Below are 25600 nucleotides of genomic sequence, written 5' to 3' on the forward strand. Positions count from 1 at the left end.
TTTTATTCAGAGTTGATATTGTATTGAAATAAAATTTGATTGATTGATTGATTGATTGATGGATTGACTCCCCACTCAGGCAAATGGCCCCAAGCATGTGAGTGAAACACAGTCTGGCTTGGAGGCTGGGACAGACGTTCTTGCTTTCCTTTCCAGGCCCTGTTAAGTGGGATTTGGAGCCTTCTACCACCTCTCATTTCATGCTCACTAACCCCTTGAGCAGTATATCAGGCTCCATGTTCTGGCTATGTTGCATAGGCACATGGTGGGGCCAACCTTGATACATTTTTTCTTTCTTTCCTAACTGCAGGTTGTACCTATGCAGGCAAGATTTTTTACAATAATGAGACATTCCCATCCATCTTGGACCCCTGCCTAAGTTGCATTTGTTTGGTAAGTGTTTGGTTCTCCTTTCCCAGCCTATAGGAAATGCTCCATCCTAGTTACAAATCCTAGAGATCCAGCAATAAACCATATCTTGCTTGGGAGTTTCCCAACCATGCAAAAGCCTGAATTTTGCAACCTAATGAGCTTTCACACAATCATGAAAAAACTGAGTTGGCACAAATTTTCTGTTACTTCTGTAGTACTGCCACCATCACTGAGCATTCTCTATGGACAGTAAGGAAGAAAAGAAAGGTAATAGAGTCACAACAGTGTGTCCCTCTCTGTGAATATACTCATACGCACATCGGTCTGCCTGTCCATCAGCCTCATATCAACTGGGCTTAAACCAAGAGACCATTCTGGATGGGTTGCACTCCCTTTGAAAAACCAGGTTTACAGTTTGGGGGTGCTCTTAGATCTAGCTCCGCTACTTAAGAAGCAAGTCACAGAGGTGACCAAGAGTTATTTTAACACCTTAGGCTGGGTTTCCAGCTGCAGCCATTCCTGGTTTGGTACCATCCAGATAAGAGTAATCAATGTGCATCCTATGAGGTTGCCTGTGAAAAATGTCAGGAAATGTTAATTGGTTCAAAATGTGGCTGCAAGGGATTTGCCACAAACAGCACACTTAGAGGACCTCCATATCCAGTTGGATAAACAAGTCGCAGTGGTGGCCAGGGGTGCCTTTCACCAGGTTCAGCTGGTGAGCCAGATGCAGCTGTTCCTGGGCAGGAAGATCTTGCCACTGTGGTGCCTGCTCTGGTAACATCTTGATTAGACAATTGGGAGGCCCGCGAGACTTGAGGGGAGGGCTCCCATCTCCTCTCCTATCATGGCTCTAGGCCCACCACCAACCTTAAGCTCTGCTCCAGTCCTGGCTGCCTTGGTGGAGGATGCCAGGATTTGCTCTGGGCTCAGAGCTGCTCCCAGGCACCACTGCTGATGCCACATGGCCTGGAGCCACTCCCGGTGTCCGCCAACATGGCGTCCAGGCCTGGAGAGGATCCTGTACCGGTGGCCACCACCAGTTCAAAAGGTAAGAGCATTGTCTGTGCATGCGCAGACAACACTGTTTTTTAAATGGGAGGAATTTAAACTCCTAATATTTTTTTAAACTTTTCAGTTTGTAGAAAAATCTGTATAATGTTGGTATGGTCCCAATCTGTGGATTTAGATATCCACAGATGGGGGTCACATGTGCAATTAAATATATAGATTGCTGCAGTGTACTATACATAGGGTTGTGCTTGAAAGGTGTCTGGAAGCTGCAGTTGTATGCTGTGACCGTAATGCTGACTGGAGTGAGTTGTAGGCACCATATCACTCCAGTCTTGTTCCATCTACACTGGCTCCCAATTTGCTTCTGGGTGTATACCGGCACAGCACTTCTGGTTTACACACAGAAGAGCTGCATCGTGAGGGGCCTTTTACCACTCAAACTGGGAGTTTGAATGGTAAAAGGCCCATTGCGATGCATTTACACCTGGAAGTGCTGCATCGCAAGGGGCCCTTTACCACTCAAACTCAAAGTTTGAGTGGTATAAGGCCCCTCACGATGCAGCACTTTCGGTTGTAAACAGGAAGTGCTGTGCCACGGCGTGTAGGCGTTCATGCACGTGTGCCTGCCGACCCTCAGCTGGTTGGCGGGCAGGGCAGTGAATTGGTGGGGGTTTGCCCGCCACCAGCGGGCACCTGGCAACCCTACTTCCAGGTTGCCCCCTGATAGTGCCTCCCCATCTCCCTGTGGATGCCAGCCATCAGCTGGCAACCGACCCCCTACCCCAATCTTTAGCAGCAAAGCTATCTTCCCTCCATTATGTTAGGTTGGAGAGTGGGAGTCTGTTGGTGCTGTAATATGTTAACAGTAAATTGCAAGGTTTTCTATTCTTTGGAAATGCTCTGACTTTTTATTACTGTTCAGCTATGAAACTATGGCATCTTTGTGCAAGCAGCAGTCTGTTCCTCTGAACATCCTGAACATTAAAAGTGCCATCTATACCTTTGGAAGTGTTACACCTCTCGTGGTAGGGCTGAGTTTGAAGCTGCAGCCGGCTTCCAGTAGTGTCAGATCTTGGTGTCCCCTTTTTGTGTCTGATTGTCTTGCAGCTGGGCTCTGTGGCCTGTTCTCCCGTGGACTGTGTTGTCTTCTGTACATACCCTTTCCACCCTGAAGGGGAGTGCTGTCCTGTTTGTCATGGTAAGTATCATAGCCTTAGTGTCTTTTTTTAATCTACTTAGCTATTAAAACCCACTTTTCTCCCCTGTGGGGACCCAAAGCAGAGTACATTATTCTTCCCCCTCCAATTTTATCCTCCCAACAGTCACCCTGTGTGGTAGGGTTAAGCTGAGAGTACGTGACGGGTCTAAGGTGACCCAGCAAGCTTCCATGGCAGAGTGGGGATTTGAACCTGGGTCTCCCAAATCCTAGTCTGACCGTTTAACCACTACACCACACTCTCTCTCAGATGACAATCAGTTTTCTTAAAATATGCTATATGATGTCCAGTACCTGGAGATCTCCTTCTGTCATGCCTAGTTTAGAGCTAAGTCGAACACCGGCTCCCCTTGTCATCTGCACCTTGTCATCTGCACTGGCTTACCTTGTCATCTGCATTTTGCTCTTTCTCCATAGCTTCAAAGACAAGTACTTTCCTTAAAAAAAAGTTATTAAAAGAAAATGAGAATATATCAATAAAAGAAAATGAACATCTAACATGACTAAAATACATGTACTACAAATTTTTGAAAATAAACTAAAACCGTGCTGCTAATATAACTAAATATCCATAGTGAACCAAGCAATATGCTATCTATTTATCTAAAATCTGATGATTATTACATCACACTGCGATTTACGCATTGGAGTGTTTTTTCCATCCTTGAGATGGTTACATTCCAGCGAGTGTCCAGTTCTTCCATATTTTTGCCATTACTATGATATGTCAACTTAATTAAAGCATACGTTTCTTTAACCTTACCAATCCAATTATTTAAATCAGGGAATTTCTTGCTTTTCCAGTATCTCACCAGATTTGTTCTAGCAACTGTTAGTATATGGAAAAACATAACTCAAATATCCTTTGGTTTATCTGGAAAATAATTTAATAAAATTGTTTCCGGTCTTACTGGAATAACAATTTCCAGGTCTCTGGATACAATTTCAATCAATTTCATCCAGTATTGGTTCTCGTAGGTTATCCGGGCTGTGTAACCATGGTCTTGGTAGTTTCTTTCCTGACGTTTTGCCAGCAGCTGTGGCCGGCATCTTCAGAGGAGTAACACTGAAGGACAGTGTCTCTCAGTGTCACTTGAGACTGAGCCCGGATAACCTATGAGAACCAATGAACTCTGACAGTGAAAGCCTTCAACAATATTTTCATCCAGTATGTTTGGGCTCTATTTAAAAGCATGGAAGCTTTCAAGTTACACAGCACTCTTCAGCAGGCAGAATGGAAAGTACTTGGCTTTAAGTATCTTCAAAGCCAAGTACTTTCCATTCTGCCTGCTGAAGAGTGCTGTGTAACTTGAAAGCTTCCATGCTTTTAAATAGCAGTAAATAGTCCAATAAGTAATCTGTTTTTGTAGTTTTTAATACTACTGATCATTTATCCACACACATCTATATCTGCAGGCCGTCTGTATGCATAGCAATGGTCCTATCAGTTGTTAGTTGTCTATGTGTTGTCAGTGTTGCCTTTGGATGAGACCAAAATGTTAAATTCCAACTTGTGTCAGTCACTGGAGTGGATCTCCTGTACTTAAATTTATAACTGATGTTTCTCCGCCCCCGTTGGCACCTATATGACACAAGGTGGTTTTACACCTAACTTAAAGTATCTGCTGTGATTACGGTTGTGTGAGTTATAGCTTGTCATTCTAATCAATCTGGCCATTTATCTCTCCAGTGGGACTGTTGTTAAAAGCGGATCTCTTGCGCTGTCCTTGCTTTTGCAGATTGCAATTACAAAGGAAGGAAAGTGGTGAATGGACATACCTTTGTACCAGAGGGTGAACCCTGCATTCATTGCACTTGTCAGGTGAGCTTCCCTCCGAGAAGAAGACTGCTGTTTAGGCATCCTGCTGAGTGGTTGAGACTGGGGGTGGGGGGAGGGGGAGGGGGGAATGACTGGGATGTTCAGCGATTGATGTTGGTCAAAAGAGCCACTTTCTGACACCCAGATTGGGTGGCTGTGATGCTCCATCCTGCCCTCTTAATATGCCTAGAATAAGGCTTGTTGATGCCCCTTCATTTGAGAGTTCCCTTGACAATAATGAATATCCTTTGCCTGCACCCTGAGCGAAGGGGTTTCAAGGAAACTGTGCATATGGCAATGTTAGTTCTCCAGAGGACAAGGCAACCTGATCTGCTTCTTGCTGTCTCCTCAGCTTGGAGAGGTGAGCTGTGAAAAGAGGCCCTGTCCAAGCACCTGTGCAGAGCCCTTTGCGCCTCCTGTACATTGTTGCCCAGACTGCCTAGGTAACGAAGTGACAGGTAAGCCTATTCTTCATATGTTACTTGGGGTTTCACTGGAGTCTGTTTCTGTGAATTCAGTACCATGAAGTCTCACAGCAAGGAACTCAGTATTTTGGAAACAGAAAATACAAGGTTGGATCCTGTGCATCTCTTCTGCTTAATGCGGTTCTTTCCTCTGATGCAAGGAGCCTTTTGCTGATGTGAGGTCTTATCCATGAAAGCTTATGCCAAAATAAACTTGGTTAGTCTTAAAGGTGCTGCTTGATTTCTGTTTTACATTGATGTAAGGGAGACAGCAGAAGACCCCTTGCGCCAGTGGAAAGTGTCGCTGTTAGCTAAACGGATCTGCAGGTTCTATTGCAAGTTGCGTATGGGTGACATTTTCCTGTGCATACTTGTGACTGTGGAAGCTGCATGAACTTGTCTGTCATGGAATTTGGAATTATTTGTCCATGTTAGTGGAGGACAGACATTGAGGGCCTAACTACACATTACAAAGTCCTTGTGACCACCCCAGTCCTGTTGGCCAGATGTGCTAAGGGAAGTCCCTTAATTCCCAGACATGCATTGTCCCAATTTGGATTCAGATCACAGCATACATAGAGGCTTAAGCCTTCCCCTCCACACACACACCGTTTTCCTGAGCTGAAATGGCCCTGGGGAGCCAATATTAGTTTCTGTTCACAGGGGCCTTTTCAGGTTGGGAAAACAGAATTGGGGGAGGGGGTGTCCAACAACTACAGTCCCAGAGCACGTCTGTCAATATGATTGGGTAGACGTGTGTGTGTGTGGGGGGGGGAATACTAGGATTTTATAAGGTGTGGGTAGAGGTGGAGATATGGTTGAAGATAAATGTAGATGCTTGGTGGGAAATGCTGAGAAGTTGATTGCCAAGTTAAGGTCACACCTGGCTGTCTAACAATGCAATCCTGAGCAGAGTTACTACCTTCTAAACCCATTAATTTCAGTGGATTTAAAAGGATTTGACTCTGGAATTGCACCATGAGTCATCGATATGGTCTGACTGGCCAGTCTTACATTATATTTTAATTCCCCCACCCCCAAGCACAAACATTTCTGAACATGCAGATTAGCTTAGGCCATTTATGTTTGGTAATTAGCAGGCTGTTCCCGGCTGAAGTGCCCCGCATATTTTTTTGAGTTTCTCACACTGAACTGACATTCAGGAAATGACTGCGAAGCCACGCATACTTGCTTCACATTTCTTAAGAGCCCCTTTAACGCGACCTTTTGTCAAGTCACTTCCAACTCATGGCGACCCTATGAATCAACGTCCTCCAAAATGTCCTGTCTTTGACAGCCTTGCTCAGATCTTGCAAATTGAGGGCTGTGACTTCCTTTATTGACTCACTCCATCTCTTGTTGGGTCTTCCTCTTTTCCTGCTGCCCTCAACTTCTGCTAGTATGATGGTCTTTTCTAGTGACTCTGGTCTTCTCATAATGTGACCAAAATATGATAAATGGCCTTAAAGACACAAATTGTGTTACAGTAGCAGATTATTATGCTGTACCCAGGCCCTTTCAGAGTTAGGAAGCCTCCGAAATTGCCCCTCTTAGTTCACTGTGTATGTGTTTGTATTGTATTTGTAGGTTTTTGTTTCTTACTATGAGAAAGAAGTAGTGTGTGTATGTGTGTCTTCAGGTCTGGGTTTACATCGTTTATAAAACAGGCAGAAACAGAGGGCATTCAGGAGAAATGTATGCTAAATCTAATATGTGGTTGCCTCACACCAGATGCCCTGGCCTCACTGGAGAACAGACTAGCCACCTCTCACACAGAGGCTGAAGAAGCAGAGACAGACTTGCAGACCTTTCAAAGACATTCCATGGCCTTGATACCTGAGGACAACTGCAGCCTCTGCAACAGCACCTCTGTACCTGCCCCACTAACTCCAGGGGTTCATCCTGCATCAAGCAATGCAACTACTTGGGAGACTCGGCATGTGACCCCAACTGCACCAGGGAATGCTGGGCTCCATCGAAGCAGACCAGAGGATCTCTCCAGGATGCAGCTCAACAGACCACCAAGTGTCAGACTCCCTCCATCTTGGCTAGGCTATCCTGCAACCCCTCGAATAAGGTCAGGAGGCACTCTGCCACCTCTAAGTAGAGCAGAAGCTGTCAGGCCTCATCCCACCAGACCGAGCTCTTTTGGTTCCCCTTCAACTCATTCTCATCAGCCTTCTTTCCTTACAAGGACAACTGGAACATCTGTGCTCTCCACTGCTGTTTATACTCCCACTCCACCTACTGCAGCAACCCACACAGATGCCATAAGTGGCCCTGTTGGTCCTTCATATAACCCCCACTTTCCTCTACCACCTCCACTGTCAGCAAACCCCACTCCAGACTTTCCTTATCAAGAACTTCCTGGGAGCCCATCTCACACAACTAATTTCCCTGTGGGCCAGCAAACTGTGGGGAGCAGCCCTACATTACCCCCTGATGATGAAAATAACATCAATGGCACAGATCCATAAAGAAGAACCTGTTTTGGACTGGAGAAATATAACCACTTCATCCTCATAAATGAAGGAGGATATCTACAGATAGGATTACCACTAGTGGTATGAGCTGGCTCAGCTGCTACTTGTCCCTGGCAGTATTCTCTGACTTTTGAAGAGCAGGTCTTTTTATGGTAGGCAATATTTGAGCCATACCCTAATGTTAAGGCCCAATCTGCCTACCTAACAAATATCTTCCTGACTGTAGAATACAGTGGAATGTCTGTTCTTTGCCATCTGGCAGGATATAGATTCCAGAAGTTCCCTGCCCCTTTGGGAATGCAGGTGTTGAAGGATATGTTGGTTAGTACCAAGGATACTCCTCTAATTGCATCTCTTTTTCTCAGTGTTGTGGGATTGGTGTGCTGCCAGCAGAGGATGTAATCCCTATGCTGATATCCAAGCAGGAAATATCTTCACAGGCCAGGTCTAGCACAGATACCCTGTTGCTGGTTATGGTCATATATATGGTAACTTCAGTGTTGAAGTGAAAGTGGCCTATTTTCATTGCAGCCAAAAGTATATTCTCTGACTCAATTGTTTTGAACATAACCATACCTATTTTTACTGACTAGACTTGCTGGCATGTGTTAATCTAATACTAAAGTATTTATCTAAAGTCCTTTCGTGCTTTGGTTACAGAACTGCTAGTATGTATGGAGTTCTAAAGTTCAACAGATTATTGTATGGTGAAACTAAGTGTGTATGAAGTATACAGTTTGTGCTATCTAAATTTAAACATGTTCATTCTAAGTTGTAGGGAAATGTATATTTTGACATTTAAAAATCTTAACTGAAATTCATGTAGAGATCTTAGATGTGGGATGCCAGCCACCAGACTCCCCCAACCCCACCCAATTGGTCTTTTATGGCCCTTGGACTTGTTTTAGGATTGTAGGGTGTTTCTAGCCCACTCCTCAAGCTGGTGGCAGGAGAGGCTTTAAAAAAAAAACTACCTCAGAGGGGGACATCTACATTAGACATTTGAAATCACACAAATTGCCATGGTTTCCTGCAAAGAACTCTCGCCACTGCAATTTTGTGAAGGTGCCAAGAATTCTTTGTTGATTATTTCTGACTCTTTCATGAAATGGCAGCTCCCACTGTTCCTTAGTTATAAATCATGGCAGTTAATTGGGTTTGGGATTGGTTTAAAAGTACAGTGTCAACTTGGCACATGGGCACACCCATGCTCGGCAGCCTGGAAAGTGGTTTGACTTGAATCCTGCACATCTCTGGCTTTCACTGTCCAGGTACAGGGAGGCTTTTCCCTATGTAGTTTCCTTTGGCTTCCATAAGGTAAATGAGGGCATATCCAACAGAGCCAATACATTCCACACAACTGGCCTCAGGCCAGGGTGTCAATGCAGGGACTGACCCAGGAAAAGGCCTAAAAGGCTTCCCTGTCTTTCCCACAGACACTTCCTATTCTTCCAGTTTAGAGCTCAGAACCTGTACTGAATAAAGATCATATAACTACTTTGGGGGCATTCTCTTGCCGTTGAATCTCTGCCTTGATGAATCTCACACATGAAGCTGTGTCAGACCATTGGTCTATCATGGCCAGTATTATTTACTGTGACTGGCACCAGCTCTCCAGGGTTTCAGGGTCTCAGGTTGGGGTCTTTCATATCACCTATTACCAGAACCTTCTGTACTCAAAGCAGATGCTCTGCCTCTGAGCTATGCCCATGCACCATCTCCTCAAATCTCTTCACATTTGACTCTCAAGAAAGACTGATTTTGTATTATTATTCTCCTCACCAGTGAGGCTGTTTGTTCTTGGTTTAGGTCCCCAATGTTCTTATGGTGACATGGTTTATTACATATTTTCCTGAGGACAAGTTGTGACTCTTGCATGCTACCAAAACAGGGATGCCAGGCCTCCTAGTATAGTCTCCCAGTATCCTGTTGTGTTGCATGCCAGTGCCTTGGGCACCAGTGGAAGGAAATGGGGTAGGGAAATGCAGATCGGAAACCATGGAGATTTTGCAAAATGCTAGAGTGTCTGCCGTGTCACTTCCAGTTTTTACCTGGGGGGTGCCAGCTGTGGCCTGGCAAACTAAACTGAAAACCTGTCTTGAATAGTAGCATGCAAAATCATGGCCTGTGTCTGCTTTTGTGTTGCAAGTGTGTCTAATTCTTGTTCCATAGAGTTCTGAGGTTTGCAGAGGGAAGTACAATTTGGTGAGGGTGTTAAGAAATCTCTGTTAATGATTCCTAACACCTCTCCTAGAACAAACCCACAGTATGGTGTAGCTATGCTTTAGCATAGCATTTGTTGCAGTTCTTTGGAAGTGTCTAGTGCCAAAATAACAGCCCTACCAGCTTTCTTCTGCTCCAGAACTTTCCCTGAACCTATTTCCTACACAATAACATTTCCAACGTCCCTTAAAGAGCTGATTCACATTTTGTCTTGATACTCAGCTAAAGGTTTGAATTGATCTTGTTTTGAGGCGACTTGAAGGCTTTCTGTGGTGTTTGATTTGTGATGGCTGTTTCATATGCAAGTGACATCTCTTGAGTCCTTGAATGAGACTCATGCATGTGTAAACTCAGCTGGGCTATAATATGCTGCAAGGTATCAGTGAACTCCCAAATTCATTGTTTGTTACTTTTTTTTGGTAAAGCTTTGTGTCTGTATATATTACAATGCAGTGAACATAAGAGATAGTTTTGTTTTTATCAACCAAAGCTTATGTCTCATAAATTTAGCCTGTGTTCAATCAAAAATGTTGTTAAAAAGGAAAGCTAAGTGTTAAAAGTGTACTATTTTTAATAAAGAATTTCTGCAAAGAGTAATCTTCTGTGAAGGCCAGCATGGATGCCTGCCTGGGAATTGCAAACAGAGGTCTTTCATTAGCCTATTTTTTGTGGAGACTTTTGTGAAGAGCAAAGATTTTCAGAACTCCACCAGCAGCTGCTAGCAATGTCAGCCACACAAGAGGCACAAAGAGAAAGAATACATATTACTGTACAGAAAAGCAGGAGAGCTATGGTCCATGAAACCCCACATAGATATGCTTCTGCCAGGCACCACTGAAGCCAAAAATGAGCGCAGCTACTTTTCTTGGTGAGCACCAATGGTAATGATTATTATTGCCAGCCAAATATTCATGACCCCTTTTGCCTTGCAGGATCATAGGCTGGCCGCATGGTTTTTATCTGGACAATTTATTACGCTTTAATGATTTTATGATATCGTTTTTACTTTTAAACTGCCTTAAGCAGCAGTCTGGAGAGGCGGCATATAAATTTCCTAAATAAATAAATGGAGCAGCGCAAAAAGAAACTGCAGGAAGCTTTTATTGCAGTGCTCTACAGCAGTTCTCTCCCCACAGATGAATCTCAAAGTGTGGACAACTCCGAAAGGGGATGGAGATGAAACACAGAAACTGAAAGAACATGTGGGTGGTGCCACTTTCTCATTAATATCTATTGAGCGCCTGAGGCCACTTTGCAAGTCTGCTGAATGAGCAGTATCATTAAATCGGTTCTTGTAGGTTATCCGCGCTGTGTGACCGTGGTCTTGGTATTTTCCAATACCAAAATACCAAGACCACGGTCACACAGCCCGGATAACCTACAAGAACCGATGAACTCGGACCGCGAAAGCCTTCGACAGTATCATTAAAGTTAACTAATGTTACAAAGTCCTCATGTTTGTTGGTGTATTACACGAGGACTTTACATCAGACGTTCCATAGGAGTTTTGTGCCTCCCAGACTCACACATCCCCTTTTCTCCTTTCAGTCACGGCTCCCAGGTAGAAGCAGTTCAAATGCCACCACCTGTCTTATTTCTGTGCTTTTCATAGTAAGTTGTTAGAGAGAGAAGGTTGCTCCAGGTAAATGTTTTTGTTGTATCTTCCCTGATTTCTTTGTCCCGGGATCTCTGTTCTCCCTGCCTTGCCTTTTCAGATGCAATATTATGCAAGTAGGGCATAAACCCTTGTCTGGGATAGGCCATAGATTTTTTTTCCTGGAAGGTTTGTCTCCCAAGTAAAGTGTAGAGATAGCTGGAGGAGATGCTTAGTAGACTGCCCAGCCTTCCTTCTCTGTTGTGTCCTTCTGTCAAAAGTGTTGTTAGCAGCCTATGTGGCATTTTTTTTGCCATCAAGTCACAGCTGACTTATGGTGACCACACAGGGTTTTCAAGGCAAGAGACATTCAGAGGTGGTTTGCCATTGCCTGCCTCTGCGTAGTGACCTTGGTATTCCTTGGTGGTTCTCCCATCCAAATACCAGGGTTGACCCTCCTTAGCTACCAAGATCTGACAAGATTGGGCTTTCCTGGGCTATCTGAGTCAGGGCCCATGTAGCATAAAGGAATTCAAACTCCTGTGTCCAAGGAGTATGGAAGTTACGGGGTTCCTATTCAATGTGCCACCATGATTCATGCTGTGTTGTGTTTGTGCCTTCCAGGTTCTGTTTTGTGGGTATGGGGATATCATAGTGGTGTGCCATCATTGTTGTATGTGGGCTGGCTCCTTGCATATATGGTTGATGTGATGAGCACTGTTGATTCCACGCCACGCTTGGTGGATGGTGGTATCACCATAGACTTGGGTGGCATTGCTATAGTTCCTATTGCTTAACACAATACAACTTTTTTCTCTCTGCGTTTCACATTTGGGAGACTACAGCATGCCAGTTAAGCTACGCAAATGTTATGCCAACATCAGTGGGCCTTCATTGTAGAAGGATCCTAGGATAGATTTGCTCACTTATTTGGAATAGGGGAACAGTAATTCAGCATAAAGTGCCCAGTGTTTTGTGCTTATCAGATAGAACCAAAATGGTAAGGACTTCAAAGAGAGCAACACAGGTCATTTATCCATGGGCATTTTACCTGAGGTTTGTTGCTCGCTGGACTCACACTTTCCTGTTGGGAATTTATGCACCAGCAGTCTCCCAGGCTCAAATCAAGTCCCGCCCCTTTAAATGCTGGTCTGTAATTGGCTTACTTCGCAGTGCTCACTGTGAAAGATAATCACCCCCGCCCCAAACCCCAACTGCTGCATAAAAAAGCATTTTAAGAGCAAAAAAAAAAAATCAGAGCAATCTGGAAAAAAGTGTGTGTGTGTGTGGGGGAGAAATCCAAGCCTCATTTTTAAAAAGCCTATTTTTTTGCTCAGAAAGAGCTCCCAGGTAGCAGGAAGCACTTGAATTCCTGCCTCTACATGCTGCTTCCTGATTAGCTGTTTTCCCTGCTTTACCATCTGCATGACGATTTGAGCCCTGAGCGCATGTTAGAGGGGAAAGTCGGATAAACAGAGGAATGGGAAGAGCCGGCCTTTGTAGGGCTGGCAGCGAGCTCATTTCTCATGGAAGGAAAACACGTGCATAATTCCAAGGAACATCTGAGTCAGACAGGGGTGAACATGAGTCCAAGTACCCATGCATAAATGTCCACAGACTCAGGGAAGTTGAACACAAGATAAAACATATTGGGCCTTTACAGCTGCTAGGTCAGACATCTCTGCATTCAGACAGTGAGAAATGCACGACAACGATTTCATTTGCTTTTACAGTATTTTATTCTACTGTTATTAGTGTTACAGCTTGTGGAGAAGGGAGTGTATTGACTAAATGTAGTCCTAAAGAAGTAAAGACTGCCTTAGGGAACTGTTTTGCCGATGGACATGGTTGTGTTTATGCCACTGGGGCCATGCCAACCTGGTTGTTTGCTCTGTCAAAGACACAGTAGTACTGGCGGATGAAGACGTCTCCAAGGATCCAGAGTTCACCAGAGGCAGTGGGGATGTCAATGCTCTGGAAGCCACTTGAGCAATAGCCTTGTTGGCTCTGAAATAAGAAATACCAAAACACACATGTGGATCATGCCAATATCACTGCCTGAGTTGAATTACTAGCAAGGGAGGGCTGTGCAGAGTGTCTACATGGCAACATGGAGTTAGAGCCAAAGGAGCCCTTCTGTGAGTGGAAGGCAGTTCTGCTCACACTAGGAGGGGTTTGCAGTTTTTTCAGATTTCAAGGTATCATCCCACTCCCATGCTGCCACCCACACTATTTCTGAGGGTCCCCCAAACTTCAGCAGTAGCTTTTTTGGTGCTGCAGAAGGCTGCAAACAATGGGAGGGGGCAGGAAGGATCCATTCTACCATCTGAGCTCTGCTCACAGTTCTTTGGATCCTCCCATGATGTTAGCGAATCACACTCATATAACCCTGTGGGAAATCTTCTGAGGATTGTACGAATAGTATGCAGAAGAGGTTTTGCATACTATTCGTACAATCGCTAAACACTGTCTCCCAGCCACTTCCCTCTCTCCCATGCTTTTATCTGAACACCTGCATGTTATGCAATGTGGCCCAAAGAGATGTGGGTTGGTTCCACGGAGGGCATGGACATGCACGCCCACTGCAGCAGCAGCAAGTGGCAGGGAAGCTGGCAGGATCCATAACCCACCCACCCTGCCCCTGCATTATTTGCAGAAGCACTGATGCAATAACAATCGCACCAACCACTCCCATGTCCAAGAACCCACTTCCCTTCTGTTCTATTTTCCTCGCTAAGCTGCACAGCAGCTACAGTGCAGTTTGGCTGGAAAAGTGGAAAAAGCACTTTAAAGGCTCAAGTGATGGGAATGTGGAGCTTAGCGCTGCCCCCTCCCCCTATTGGCTGTGGATGGAGAGTGTACATGGACATCTACTGCAGTCCCCCCCCACACACACACACGTTTTCCCCTTTAAACTGGATCATATCAGGTTTATATCTGATCTGGCTTAAAGGGGAAGATCCCAGGAAACCCTCCCCCCAAGTCATTGTGTGTACACTCCCTTTAAATGTGGGGGCATGCTACTCTCCATTACACCATGTGAAAGCAGCTACTATCTTTACACATGTGGTCTCCATGATGTGTATTAGGTTTGCATTATTGCACTGTTTTGCACTGTATGGTTACGCATGGTGCATGATGAATTTGTGACCAATCAGATACTTTATTGCCGCATAGCAGATGCAAACAGACTATGTTTGAGCCCCAGTCAAATGTGTTGTGATGGGTTATTTTAATTCTGCAATATCAAACTTTTCTTTTTAAAAAAAGCAAACACTTTTCTGAAGCACTATGGTAGCTGGGGCATGCTATGGAACCAGATCACCTCACATGTCCCAATCACTTCACATGAGAGAAAATGTTTGCATCTGGGTTATGAGTACAATTGTTTGTTTAACCCCTTTCAGGGATCAGATTCCAGTTAGGCTGAGAGTATGACTGGACAGAAGCCCAGACTTGATGAAGCTGGATCCTTACCTGGATGACATAGGCGCTGGGAGGCAGAGGGAACTCAATGCCATTGATGGTGAAGATGATGTTAGGCAGGCTGCTTATGGAGTTGCAATTGACCATGTACTGGTGTGGAATGGAGAGAACAGAGATTAGTTACACAGTGCTGTGCCATGATCGCAAGAGCAAAGGAGAAAGTTCGACTGCAACACATAGATTAAACATTAGCCCAAATGGAAAGGACTTTAGTTAGGATGGTAATGACTTCTGAAATCAGCTGGGCTTAGACTGAAACTACACCCACAGCTTTCGTGACAAGTCTTTTCTCTCTGTGGTGAAGGGACTCATCTTGGAAGCCAAAGCATAACTCCAGGGCAACTTAGCTTCTGCAGGGGAGTACTGCAAGTCTCCGTCCAGTACTAGCAAGTCTGTATCCCGTTCCTATTTAATGAAAGGGGGCAGTATCCGTAACAATAGCTGATAACCATTTGCAACTTTTTACAGAACAAAAGGGAGGTATGCCACAAAGAGGCAAGGCTGTCCTCGTGTTTGCCATTTTGTGTTCCTTTTTATGCATGTATATATTAGTGATGCACAGGCACGCTTGTGCTAGAGCACTAAACAGGGGAGCACGTGCAGCTGTCTTCCACATAGCAAAGACAGGTTGAGAGCTTCACATTAAAAGTGATGGCCCTAGCTGGAGAGTTAAAAATGACATTTTTTTCTAGCAACAACATATTGTGGGTTGAAAATTTGGAAAAATTCAATATTCCTGTTACAGGTATTCTTGCTGGAAGGAAGACATCTGATTCCCCCACATTAGCAAAAGTGTAACTGCTGTATTTTTATTTTCTCAAATCCCCAATTGTCTAGGCAAGCCCTTATTGATATTCCAAAACCCACCGAGTTTCATATACATTCCCTCTTAGCCACTAGAAGGAGTTTCTTTTTACTTTAAAAAAAGGCAGTAGGAAGGCAAGGGTTGAAGGACAATCACAATCTTGCCTTTTCCATTCATATCCCATTTCCCCATGATCCAACTGTAGCTGGTAAGTGCTAAACAAATAACATACTAGCCATCAAAAATGGGGTTCAACCATCTCTCTCTCTCTCTGTATGTGTCTAAGTCTTGAGTACTTGTGGAAGAATGTTCTTCATTTCCTTACCTCACCATTGGAGGACTGGCTGGCACCAATGTAGTACTGAAGGTTAGAAATGCCATTAGCAGGACCAGCCAACATGGAGGTACCAGTATCAACAATAGCTTGGCAGCCACCGGAACAAGCGATCGCCTGGCCATTCATGGTGATGCTGAAAGGAACATAGGTGTAACACCAAGAGAACAGCTTTACCCTTCCTTGCCACAAAGAAACCATGAAGAAATTGGGGACAAATGTTCCCAGTGTTCTCTGTATGCACTGAAAGGCTTCCCCCCCCCCACAAAGATCAAACTACTTTCTTCCTCCATTAAGCTGCTTCCTGCAACTGTGATGGATTCTACCTGTTGGTAACTGAGGGCAAAAACATTGAAGGGCATTGCAGACTGAACATTAAGATGTAATAGCCATTTACCTTTTAGCCTGAGACAAGCAAGAATAATTCCTAGCAAACCAATCTGGCAAGTTTTTGTAAATTGGAAGTAATTGTATTTATTTTAAGCCAACCATATGCCATGGATGACTAATGGTATATCTGTAGTACCAAGATAGCATTAAAAGTGTGTGGGTTCTGATCATTGTAGCTCAGTCTATCCTATATGACAAAGGCTATGGTAATATTTCGTAGTTATTAGGGGTATCTCCTCAGTAGATTTTATCGGCTCTGGTCAAGTAACCATCAAGGCCTGGGGAAATTCTATGAATGATAATTTGGCAAGGGTGCTAAGAACTCTGTTAGAACCTCCTAATCATAAGGACAGTACATTACTATTAAACCAGTTTAAGTCTCCTGGTGTAGACTGCACCTTATTCTTGTTAACATCCAAATTAACTGGGGAGGTGTCTCAAGGTTAGGGAGTTTGCTTACCTGTCCACAGTAATCTGCCAGTAGGACTCAGAAGAAAGAGGTATCCAGTTGAGGCTCCCAGAATAGTAAGAGGAGTCAATACCACCAAACATCACAAAACTCCCACTCTGGTCATCACTAAGAAATGAAAGCAGAAACCAGTCAGGGGAGAGGAGCTGGTGTAGTGGATTAGAAATGAAGTTGTGAATTGAAAGAATACTTCAAGTTTCAGTTCAGCCATGGACTCTACCCCCTGCACCTAATATGGGGATAGTACTGACTTACTTGACAGGATTGTGCTGTGAAGATGGTTGAGATAAGTATGTGGAATGACATGCTATGAGCACTTAAATAAACTGCTATATAAATACTTCATATTAGATAGAGTGTACACAGTAAGTTAAAGAGTACCAAACAAGGAGTTGGCAGAGGGGCTTGGTGGAAAGATTCCTTTTGAAACCCATGGGGGAAACAGGGTGAGATGGTTGGTGCTGGAGTTTTATGACAGCTATAATTCATTGCACGGACGTTGATGTTTCTAGTTTTCAAGCACTCTGAGGCCAGTAAAGAGAGAAGATTTTTCCTGAGGAAGAATTTCAGGAATTAATGTTTATGGAAGAAGCACCATTTGATATACTGTCTAGTTCTGAAATCTACAGGCTTTCTCAGTCCTACCGTTCCCTTTATACATATGAGATGGAACTCCTAATTGCCATCCTCCATAGTGACCTCTAGCCAACCAGCAAGGATCTACTAATATCCTGAGTCTTCCCTCAATATGTTGTCATTTTAGGAGAAGGGACATATAACATATATAAAAGCAGAGGGGACAAACTACAAGTGTGCTCTTCAGTTAAAACACATTTATTTCCTTAGCTGAGTCAGGAAAAAGAGTTCTGCAAGTTTGCTGAAGAAGTTGGAACAGACTACAGAGTTGGAATGGACTCAGCAGTTGCCTAGTTTAGTTCTCTGTCCTTCCCAGCCCTATACTTAAAGAATGCTTCAGACTGTATTGTGTTGATGAGAGAAATCTGCCTAGTGAGAAATCTGGTCCGCATCTCAGCATTTTAATATGATGTTTGCTTGTTGTTTTTGCCCTAAACATGGTATATTTAAATCGGTTATCTGATCCAAATCCAAGCCTGTGCCATTAATACAAATTCCCTTGTTACCGTTTCTCTAAAAATACAGGTGATGCTCATGGTCTCTGTTCAGTAACAGTTCATAGTTATGGTAGCCCCTTCCCAGAGAGATGCACAGCTAGCCCAGACTTACGAGCTCAGGTAGACGGAAAAGAGATCCTGGGACACCAAGCCTTCACTCATCATGTTGTCAAAAACAGGTGTGGCTCCGGAAGAGGAGATGCTGGGATAAGCCAGACCCAGGATGCCATCAAAGGGGGAGTAATAAAGGAAGGAGCCTGGCTCTGTCTCACTCAGGCCAAAGATCTGGTTGGTCACCTCAATGCTTCCCACCTAAGTTACAGGGTAGAGACAATCAGACACCAGACAAAGCGCAAACAACAGCTTGTTATGTGATTCCTAAAAGACTGACGAATTTATTACGTTTTCCTGGATAACCCTATCTCAGAAGCTAAGGAGGGTCAGCCCTAGTTAGTATTTGGACAGGAGACCACCAAGGAAGTCCAGCCAATGGCAAATCACATCTGAATATTTCTCGCATTGAAAACCCTACGGTGTCACCATAAGTCGGTTGGGATTTGATGACAAAAAAAAAGTTTTCCTGAGTGGGAGCCCATTTAGTTGGATGCAGAAGGCACCCCAAGACTATTGTTCTGACTCCAACAGACTAATATAGTTACCATTCTGGAATGATGAAGCTTGAAAAAAAATTTTAAGTCCTAGTTGAAGAATGCATGTGTGTGGAGAGGGGAGGACAATAGAAATCATTACTTTTGTAATACAAACAAGAAAACAAAGCATGTTGTAGCATTTCATCTTCTACAATGCGGTGTTTAAAACATGAGGTGTGTGAGGCAAGACCACCATTTAAAAGCTCATCTCAGCCAAGCACATGCTATAAATAACTTTCCTGAAGTTAAGCAGTTTTAGATTTGGTCAATCCCTGGGTAGAAAACCTCCAGAAAACCCTGTGCATGCTGCCTTAAGTTCAATAATGGAAGAAAGGCAAGATATGCATACAATAAGTCAATGAACTTCCTTGAAGGTGAAGACTGATGTACAAAGATGTGGGCATGCTGTTAACAGCCCATAGTTTGATTGATTTATTTTATTTTTGTTAATCATACAATTTGGTCATTTTAATTACAAAATACCAGATCCACTAGGGATGACATCAAGATTCCTTATCTCATTAACTGTAGTCCAAGTTACAATCATCGTCCTAGTACAATAGTTTTCACTCTGTAATTTCAGAGAACCTATTCCACATTAATATATCTGCTATGGAAACTCCACATGTTGCAAAGGATTCTGGAGAATATTCCAGGGCATATACCAGCTAGGCTACCAGGACAGCTAGGTCTAGTAGACTTTATCATTGTTCTGTGTGAACCAAAAGCATAATCTTTTATATACTCGTCACTGCGCGTAGTCATTGGATTGGTAGAAGTGGGCAAGGTGTCTTTTGGGAAAATTTGGTCTCCATTGTTGATTTTCTCATTGTAGGACCCCAATTAGTTTTCCTGGAACACAGTTTGGAAACCCATAGTCTAGTGTCCCGATAAGGATAAAACAAACATTATACGGTTGAGAGGTTTGCTCTTCTGTCCAGTGTGATGTGAAAACACATTTTGGATACCAGGCCTGTAAAACTTTGACTCCACAAACTGAATGCATCCCAATAATAATATGTGGCAGCTCATCAGGGTCTTGATAATCCTCCAGTTTTACTGCTTGCTTGCAACTCTGAAAACAATAGCACCTGGCAAGACAGAAGCCAGGGATGACTTCAGTTTGGTGGGGTCACAGGTTGTGCAAGCCTAGAATGTACTGTGAAGGTTTTGCCATATATAAGATCCAACTTGAACATATTCATACTTACGTAACTTCCCAAGGACTACTAATCATTCTGTTTCCTTTATCACCTTACCTGGACAGTGTCATATGCCAGGAATCCAGTCATGCTCCCAGTGCCATATGTGACAGAGACACTCTGGCTGGTGGCCTGGTAGGTGGATGATTGCTGGGGGTTGAAGCGGTTGTGGTTGGCTGCAAGAGAAACAAGTGAGTCCATAAAGTTCTGGCATTCAGATGATGTTCAATGTGTAAAAAGAGAGATGCTGGAACTGAAGATGCCTCAAAGCAATGGTTGTTGGTATGGAAGCTCTGTCCCCTAACCTTAGTTGCAAACAAAATGTCTGTAATTGTGAGGGGAAAGCACCCCAGAAAGGTTCAGAGGAATACTCTCTTCAGCCAGTCCAGCAGATGCTATCTAACTCTTAATGTTCCCTTTGGTTATCCCCATAAGTTTTGTTGGACTGATACTTCCACCTGTGCTTCTACCTCCCAAAGGATATCCTATGCAGCCACCTAGTCATACCCAGTGTCAGTACTGGCCTTACTATTTTCCATGTCTACTTGTATATGCATGGCAAGGGAAATTGTACATGGGAAATAAAGGATAACCCAATTCATTCCAGGCAAAATGTTAGATGCTACTTACAGCAAGCTTGACTAGAGCAGTACACAGAGGGGACCCACAAATTGGAGGAGCCAGTGTCAAAGAGGACAACAAACTGCTGTGCTGGAGTACCAATTTCGATGGTGCCAATGTATTCAATCTGTGAGGACAAAAAATGGGTCACTATAAGGAGAGATAGATTGAATCAATAAAGGAAGCCACAGCCCTCAATTTGCAAGATCTGAGCAAGGCTGTCAAAGATAGGACATTTTGGAGGACATTGATTCATAGGGCCGTCATGAGTCGGAAGTGACTTGACGGCACTTAACACACACACACATAAGGAGTATACATCATGGATATCAAGCTATCCCCCACAGAAGGCTGATTGATATTTTATTTCAAAGAGACAAAGGTGGTTGGGATCACTGCTCCTAGATATGAATCCATTCCTCTTTCCTCTCTGGTAAAAAGGTTTTGCACTGTTTCAAAAACTGCAGGTTCTGTTTGACCAGCCGAGACCATGAGACAAAATGTATGTGCATAACAACAATTATCTGTCCCCAGCCCAGTTGTACACATTTGGTTTATTGCTTTTGAGCCACCAGATCAGGGCACCATTGGTTACATTGAGCCTGTGCTGGTGTTATTCTGGCATTGGTTAGTAGCTGCTGGACTAATTTCTGCTTATGATGTACTTCCTCTGTCTCACTCTGAAACTCCCTGTGTTCGACGTGTGAGAGAGTGTGAAAGAAGGAATAAACACAGACAATTCGGGGCTCATATTCTATGTGCTATTCTGAACTACATTAACTCTTCAACTGGAATTTAAGGGGTGGTCTCTTGCAGATGAATGCTGGCTAGACAAACCTCAGTGAAGGACAGCATTGGCTGTGTGTGTGTGTGTAAAGTGCCGTCAAGTCGCAGCCGACTTATGGCGACCCCTTTTAGGGTTTTCATGGCAAGAGACTAACAGAGGTGGTTTGCCAGTGCCTTCCTCTGCACAGCAACCCTGGACTTCCTTGGTGGTCTCCCATCCAAATACTAACCAGGGCTGACCCTGCTTAGCTTCTGAAATCTGATGAGATCAGGCTAGCCTGGGCCATCCAGGCCAGGGCCATTGGCTGTGTACTTGTGAGCAATCCACGGATGGTTAACAGAGAATGAGGATTTTTGGAAGGGATGGGGTTGGGTTGATAGATTCTTGAGATATAGGGAAAAGATCAGGAGTTGACCCTATCAAATGTTCCTTTCTGAAATGAATGGATAGTCATGGGCCAGCACGGAGCATTCCTCGGGTTCCTCTCCCCTCTCCCACTGAATCTCAGTATGCCCAGGAGAGTAGCATATTCTTTGAGGTGTGTCCCCTAATGAAGAATACTCACATCCATGTAATTCTCCAAGGGCTCAGCAGCATTGGCATTGGCTTGGCTGGGGAAGTACTTTGAGCCCAAGTTATAAGGATGTTTCTCAAGGAATTTTTCCAGCAGTCCATGTTCTTTAAGGCTTTGCCTCAAGGATTTCCCCTTTTTTAGGGGAACCCTGAGCAGCAAAAAGTAAGAAGAGAGGGGAAAAGAAAGATGAGAAGGTGAAAGGGATTGTCTTTGTTATTGAAGATTTTTCAAATGCAATTTTTCTTTTAGGATTTTCATTATTTGCATTGCAGTAGACCTTGGAGATCCAGATTAATAACTGCTTCATTCTTCATGCATTTAGGGTCCCCAGGTCCCCCCTGGGGACTAGTAAGGGATTGGGGGGGTAGGATTGCCAGATCCAGGTTGGGAAACATCTGGAGATTTGGGGACGTAGCCTGGTGAGGACAGGGACATCAGTAGGTAGGGTTGCCAGGTCCCTCTTTGCCACCGGCGGGAGGTTTTTGGGGTAGAGTCTGAGGAAGACGGGGTTTGGGGAGGGGAGGGACTTCAATGCCATAGAGTCCAATTGCCAAAGCAGCCATTTTCTCCAAAGGAACTGATTTCCATCGGCTGGAGATCAGTTGTAATAGCAGGAGATCTCCAGCTAGTACCTGGAGGTTGGCAACCCTATCAGTAGGGCACAATGCCATAGAGTCCACCCTCCAAAGCATCCATTTTCTCCAGTGGATCTGATCTCTGTAGTCTGGAGATCAGCTGTAATTCTGGGTGATTCCCCAGGTCTCACCTGGAGGCTGGCATCCCTACATGCACCTGATGAAGTGACTCACGAGAGGATATGCTGGTATAATTTTTTTGTTAGTTTCTAAAGTGCCACTGGACTCCTGTTGGCTTTTGCTTCACTTGGTATTCAGTTGTATAGAAATAAGATAGTTCCTACCTTAAGTATTTATGTGAAAGACAGAATATAGTGGGTGAAAACAAATGCTATCTTCAAGTTAAAGGTGGAAAAAAGATGCTCAGCAAGGCTTTACGGCTTGCTCAGCATCACAAAAAAGAAAATTTGCCCACAGAGAGGGTTTTCATTAAATGTAAAGATGGGGTTGGATATTCCTGAAAATAATGATCCTTTCTATCTTTAAAGAAAAATTAATGCCCATTACTTACTTGGTCACCAGGCACTGAGAGAGTGCCACCAGGCCCAGAAGCAGAAGCCACTTCATGATTTCTTGTTTATCCCCAAGCCGTTGGTGGAAATGAAGAGTGGATCCCAAATGTACAGCAGTAATGGAGTGCTGCTCCTTATATACATTTAGCTCCAGGCCTTTCCTATCATGTTCATGAGTCCGATAAGAAATGCAAACCTTTCTGATAAGATTTTTTTAATGTCCTTAAAGTAAAGTCTTGGGAAAAAATTTTCCACTTTCATCCATGATCTTTTGTTTGCATTAGGACCATGATCTGAAAGGCTTGCCAAATGACATTTGTCTCTCATACCAAAATAAAACAGAAGTCCAGTGACACCTTAAAGACTGACATTTATTTATTTATTGTATTGAAATGCCTGTAATATTGTATCAATACCCAATGACAATAAAACAGCAGGAGGTTGAAGATTCAAAGCAGTTTGTTTATTGGCCCAATACACATACCAGGTGAAAATTGCCCAAAACGCCGGACAATTCACACCCACATCAAAGGATTGCAAACACGAATATAGTCTTTGGTAATGGGTGGTACAAAGACGCAATGCATGGCGTAGAGACCCAAATACCCAATACTAGGGACCCCCGGATTAGCATACCCTATTAGAGAATCGGAGGTGTTGCACAGAAAGTGGTGATCTATTGCTCACTAATGAGCAAAGAAGACCCACCATTGTCAGGTGCGTCTTCGTTTGATCCTAAATTACTGCCATCCTTATCTTGGACCTTGGTTCCTGCCAAGGCTAACTAAGGAGGTTCCTAGCTGGTCCTTTATCTCTGGAAAACCAGCTTATGAAAGCATACTAAGACCATCTATGGATTCTTTAATTAGCTTCTAACTAAGGAGCAAAACTTGGCCTCTTATACTTGAGGCATGTAACATACACAAGTGCTTGGTGTGACTATAGTAATGGATGCCAACTCTTATATACTGAGTGTGGCATGTTTATAAGTGCAGATATACTTTATTGAGTACAAAGAATATAATTCAACTCAAAGAATACATTTCCCATAGCATATAATGATTTCAGGCATAACAGTATGACATGACATCCTGCCAGGACATATTGGTAACAGGACACCAAGACAATGTGCCTCAAATATTGTAATTTGCGGGAATATTTTATACCATGTACTTTCCTACTTGACTTTGGACCATAACAGTAAGCAAACATTCTTTCTAAAAGTGAAAGATTGCAAAGAATAGTATATCGTCCTCTGTATGTAATACTCTCAAGACTTCTTTTTTGTGACCCAGGACTTGGGAGTTTCACACAACTCATGGTTGTACATCCACCCTAGCTCCTCAGATTAAAATGACCCAGCTAAAAATGTCAAATATACTACAGGGGTACTGCCTTTTCTTGGACAGTGGTAGAAAAACGGCACAGAAGCAGTCCTTGGGAAAAGACTCATGCCCGTCTGTTTTCAGTTCAGTGAAAGGATAATTGTGACTGGGGCAACTATAGAAGTAAATGGCTGCCTGTTGTTTATTTATTGAATATTTGTAACCTTTCCATACTTGGCTTAAGAAAGAAAGAATTTTTTAAAAACCCCATTGGCAACTCATTCCAAAGGGCTGGACTAAATATGCCCAGAAACGGCAGATAATAATCAGTATTTCAAGTGGGAAGGCACCAAAAGCAGAAGCTGTTGTGGGCACTGGAGCTGGCACACACTGGCTCACAGAGGCAGAGGTGGTGCTTTGGATATGTGGGCCTCGGGCTGTGGAGGGCTTTAAGGGGCTAAAACCAGCCGCTTAAATTGAGCCCAGAAGCAAGTTGACAGTCAATGCAGTAGCTCCAAAATAGGTATGAGTTATGGCTGATTACCGGTATCTTCTCTGGCTAAAAGGCTGGCCACTGCATTTTAAACCAATGGAAGTTTTGGAGGTGCCTTGAAAAGCAGCCCAGTGTAAAGTTCGTTTGTTGCAGGTAAGTCTGCAATGCTTAATCAACATTGGGGCTGTTTCCAAGTGGTACAGTGCATGAAGCGATCCCTGGCATCTTGTGCTTAGCAGATAAAGACCTTTCTCTGCCTGATCCTCGAAATTTGCTGCTGGAGAACAGTGGCCTGGCTCAGTAATCGTGCGCTACTTGTTTGATTAGGGGGCAGCCCTAGTTGCAAAGGATCAAGGTATCCATTTTAATGACTCTTTCTCCAGTGTAGGGTCTTCATATTTTCCCACCACTCAAATGTTGTCACTAGAAAAATGCAATTCCCACTGCTCGATAGCAAATACAGGAAGTAGGGTTGCACTGTACAAAACAGTTTACAAAGTTACTTGGATAAATGATGGACTGTAGTATAGAAGGGATTATAGTATATACTACTGTATACAGCATATTGTAAGAAGGATCCATGTTAATACTTATGCTTTGCTTTAGTGCTGTCTTTTAGAGGTCTGGTTGGTTCCCCCTGCTTACCCACCTAACTATTTACATACCCAACAAAGTTGCCTTATACTGAACCAGACCCTTGGTCCATCAAAGTCAGTATTGTCTACTCAGACCGGCAGCGGCTCTCCAGGGTCTCAGGCAGGGGTCTTTCACATCACCCACTTGTCTGGTCCCTCTAACTGGAGATGCCGGGGATTGAACCCGGGACCTTCTGCATCCCAAGCAGATGCTCTACCACTGAGCCACAGTCCCTCCAACTTCCAGATAGTAGCTGGAGATCTCCTGCTATTACAACTGATCTCCAGCCGATAGAGATCAGTTCACCTGGGGAAAATGGCTGCTTTGGCAATTGGACTCTATGGCATTGTAGTCCCTCTCCTC

General features: G+C 43.8%; 2 protein-coding genes and 1 non-coding gene across 3 annotated transcripts in view; 1 reads left to right on the plus strand and 2 right to left on the minus strand.

Annotated features, from left to right (window-relative positions):
* Nucleotides 1-7426, plus strand: part of VWCE (von Willebrand factor C and EGF domains) — a 49287-nt gene extending 41861 nt beyond the window's left edge. Inside the window, exons 16-20 of the mRNA XM_056851190.1 lie at nt 311-393; nt 2494-2584; nt 4342-4424; nt 4774-4879; nt 6617-7426. Coding sequence (XP_056707168.1) covers nt 311-393; nt 2494-2584; nt 4342-4424; nt 4774-4879; nt 6617-7362 — 1109 coding nt within the window. The 3' untranslated portion in view covers nt 7363-7426. The remainder of the gene's footprint in view (nt 1-310; nt 394-2493; nt 2585-4341; nt 4425-4773; nt 4880-6616) is intronic.
* A 5613-nt stretch (nt 7427-13039) lies between these two features.
* LOC130478928 (pepsin A-like) lies at nt 13040-22858 on the minus strand. The gene is made up of 9 exons (XM_056851181.1): nt 22783-22858; nt 21628-21784; nt 20285-20402; nt 19712-19830; nt 17915-18114; nt 16661-16777; nt 15802-15946; nt 14663-14761; nt 13040-13192 (listed from the first exon to the last, which is right to left on the minus strand). The coding sequence occupies exons 1-9, from the start codon at nt 22836-22838 to the stop codon at nt 13040-13042; spliced, it is 1164 nt and encodes a 387-aa protein (XP_056707159.1). The 5' UTR covers nt 22839-22858.
* A 2541-nt stretch (nt 22859-25399) lies between these two features.
* Nucleotides 25400-25474, minus strand: TRNAP-GGG (transfer RNA proline (anticodon GGG)). The gene has a single exon. It is a non-coding gene; the product is annotated as a tRNA-Pro (tRNA).
* Between the last annotated feature and the right edge of the window lie 126 nt (nt 25475-25600).

The sequence above is a fragment of the Euleptes europaea genome, chromosome 6 (assembly GCF_029931775.1).
Source record: "Euleptes europaea isolate rEulEur1 chromosome 6, rEulEur1.hap1, whole genome shotgun sequence".
NCBI lineage: Eukaryota > Metazoa > Chordata > Lepidosauria > Squamata > Sphaerodactylidae > Euleptes > Euleptes europaea.

Excerpts from the sequence above, each read along its gene's own strand:
- LOC130478928 (XM_056851181.1), bottom strand. The coding sequence starts at position 22,838 with ATGAAGTGGCTTCTGCTTCTGGGCCTGGTGGCACTCTCTCAGTGCCTG. Across the intron at positions 20,403-21,627 it reads CCTTGGAGAATTACATGGAT|ATTGAATACATTGGCACCAT; the intron begins GTGAGTATTCTT and ends TTGTCCTCACAG. Across the intron at positions 16,778-17,914 it reads TTTTCCGTCTACCTGAGCTC|TGATGACCAGAGTGGGAGTT; the intron begins GTAAGTCTGGGC and ends TTCATTTCTTAG.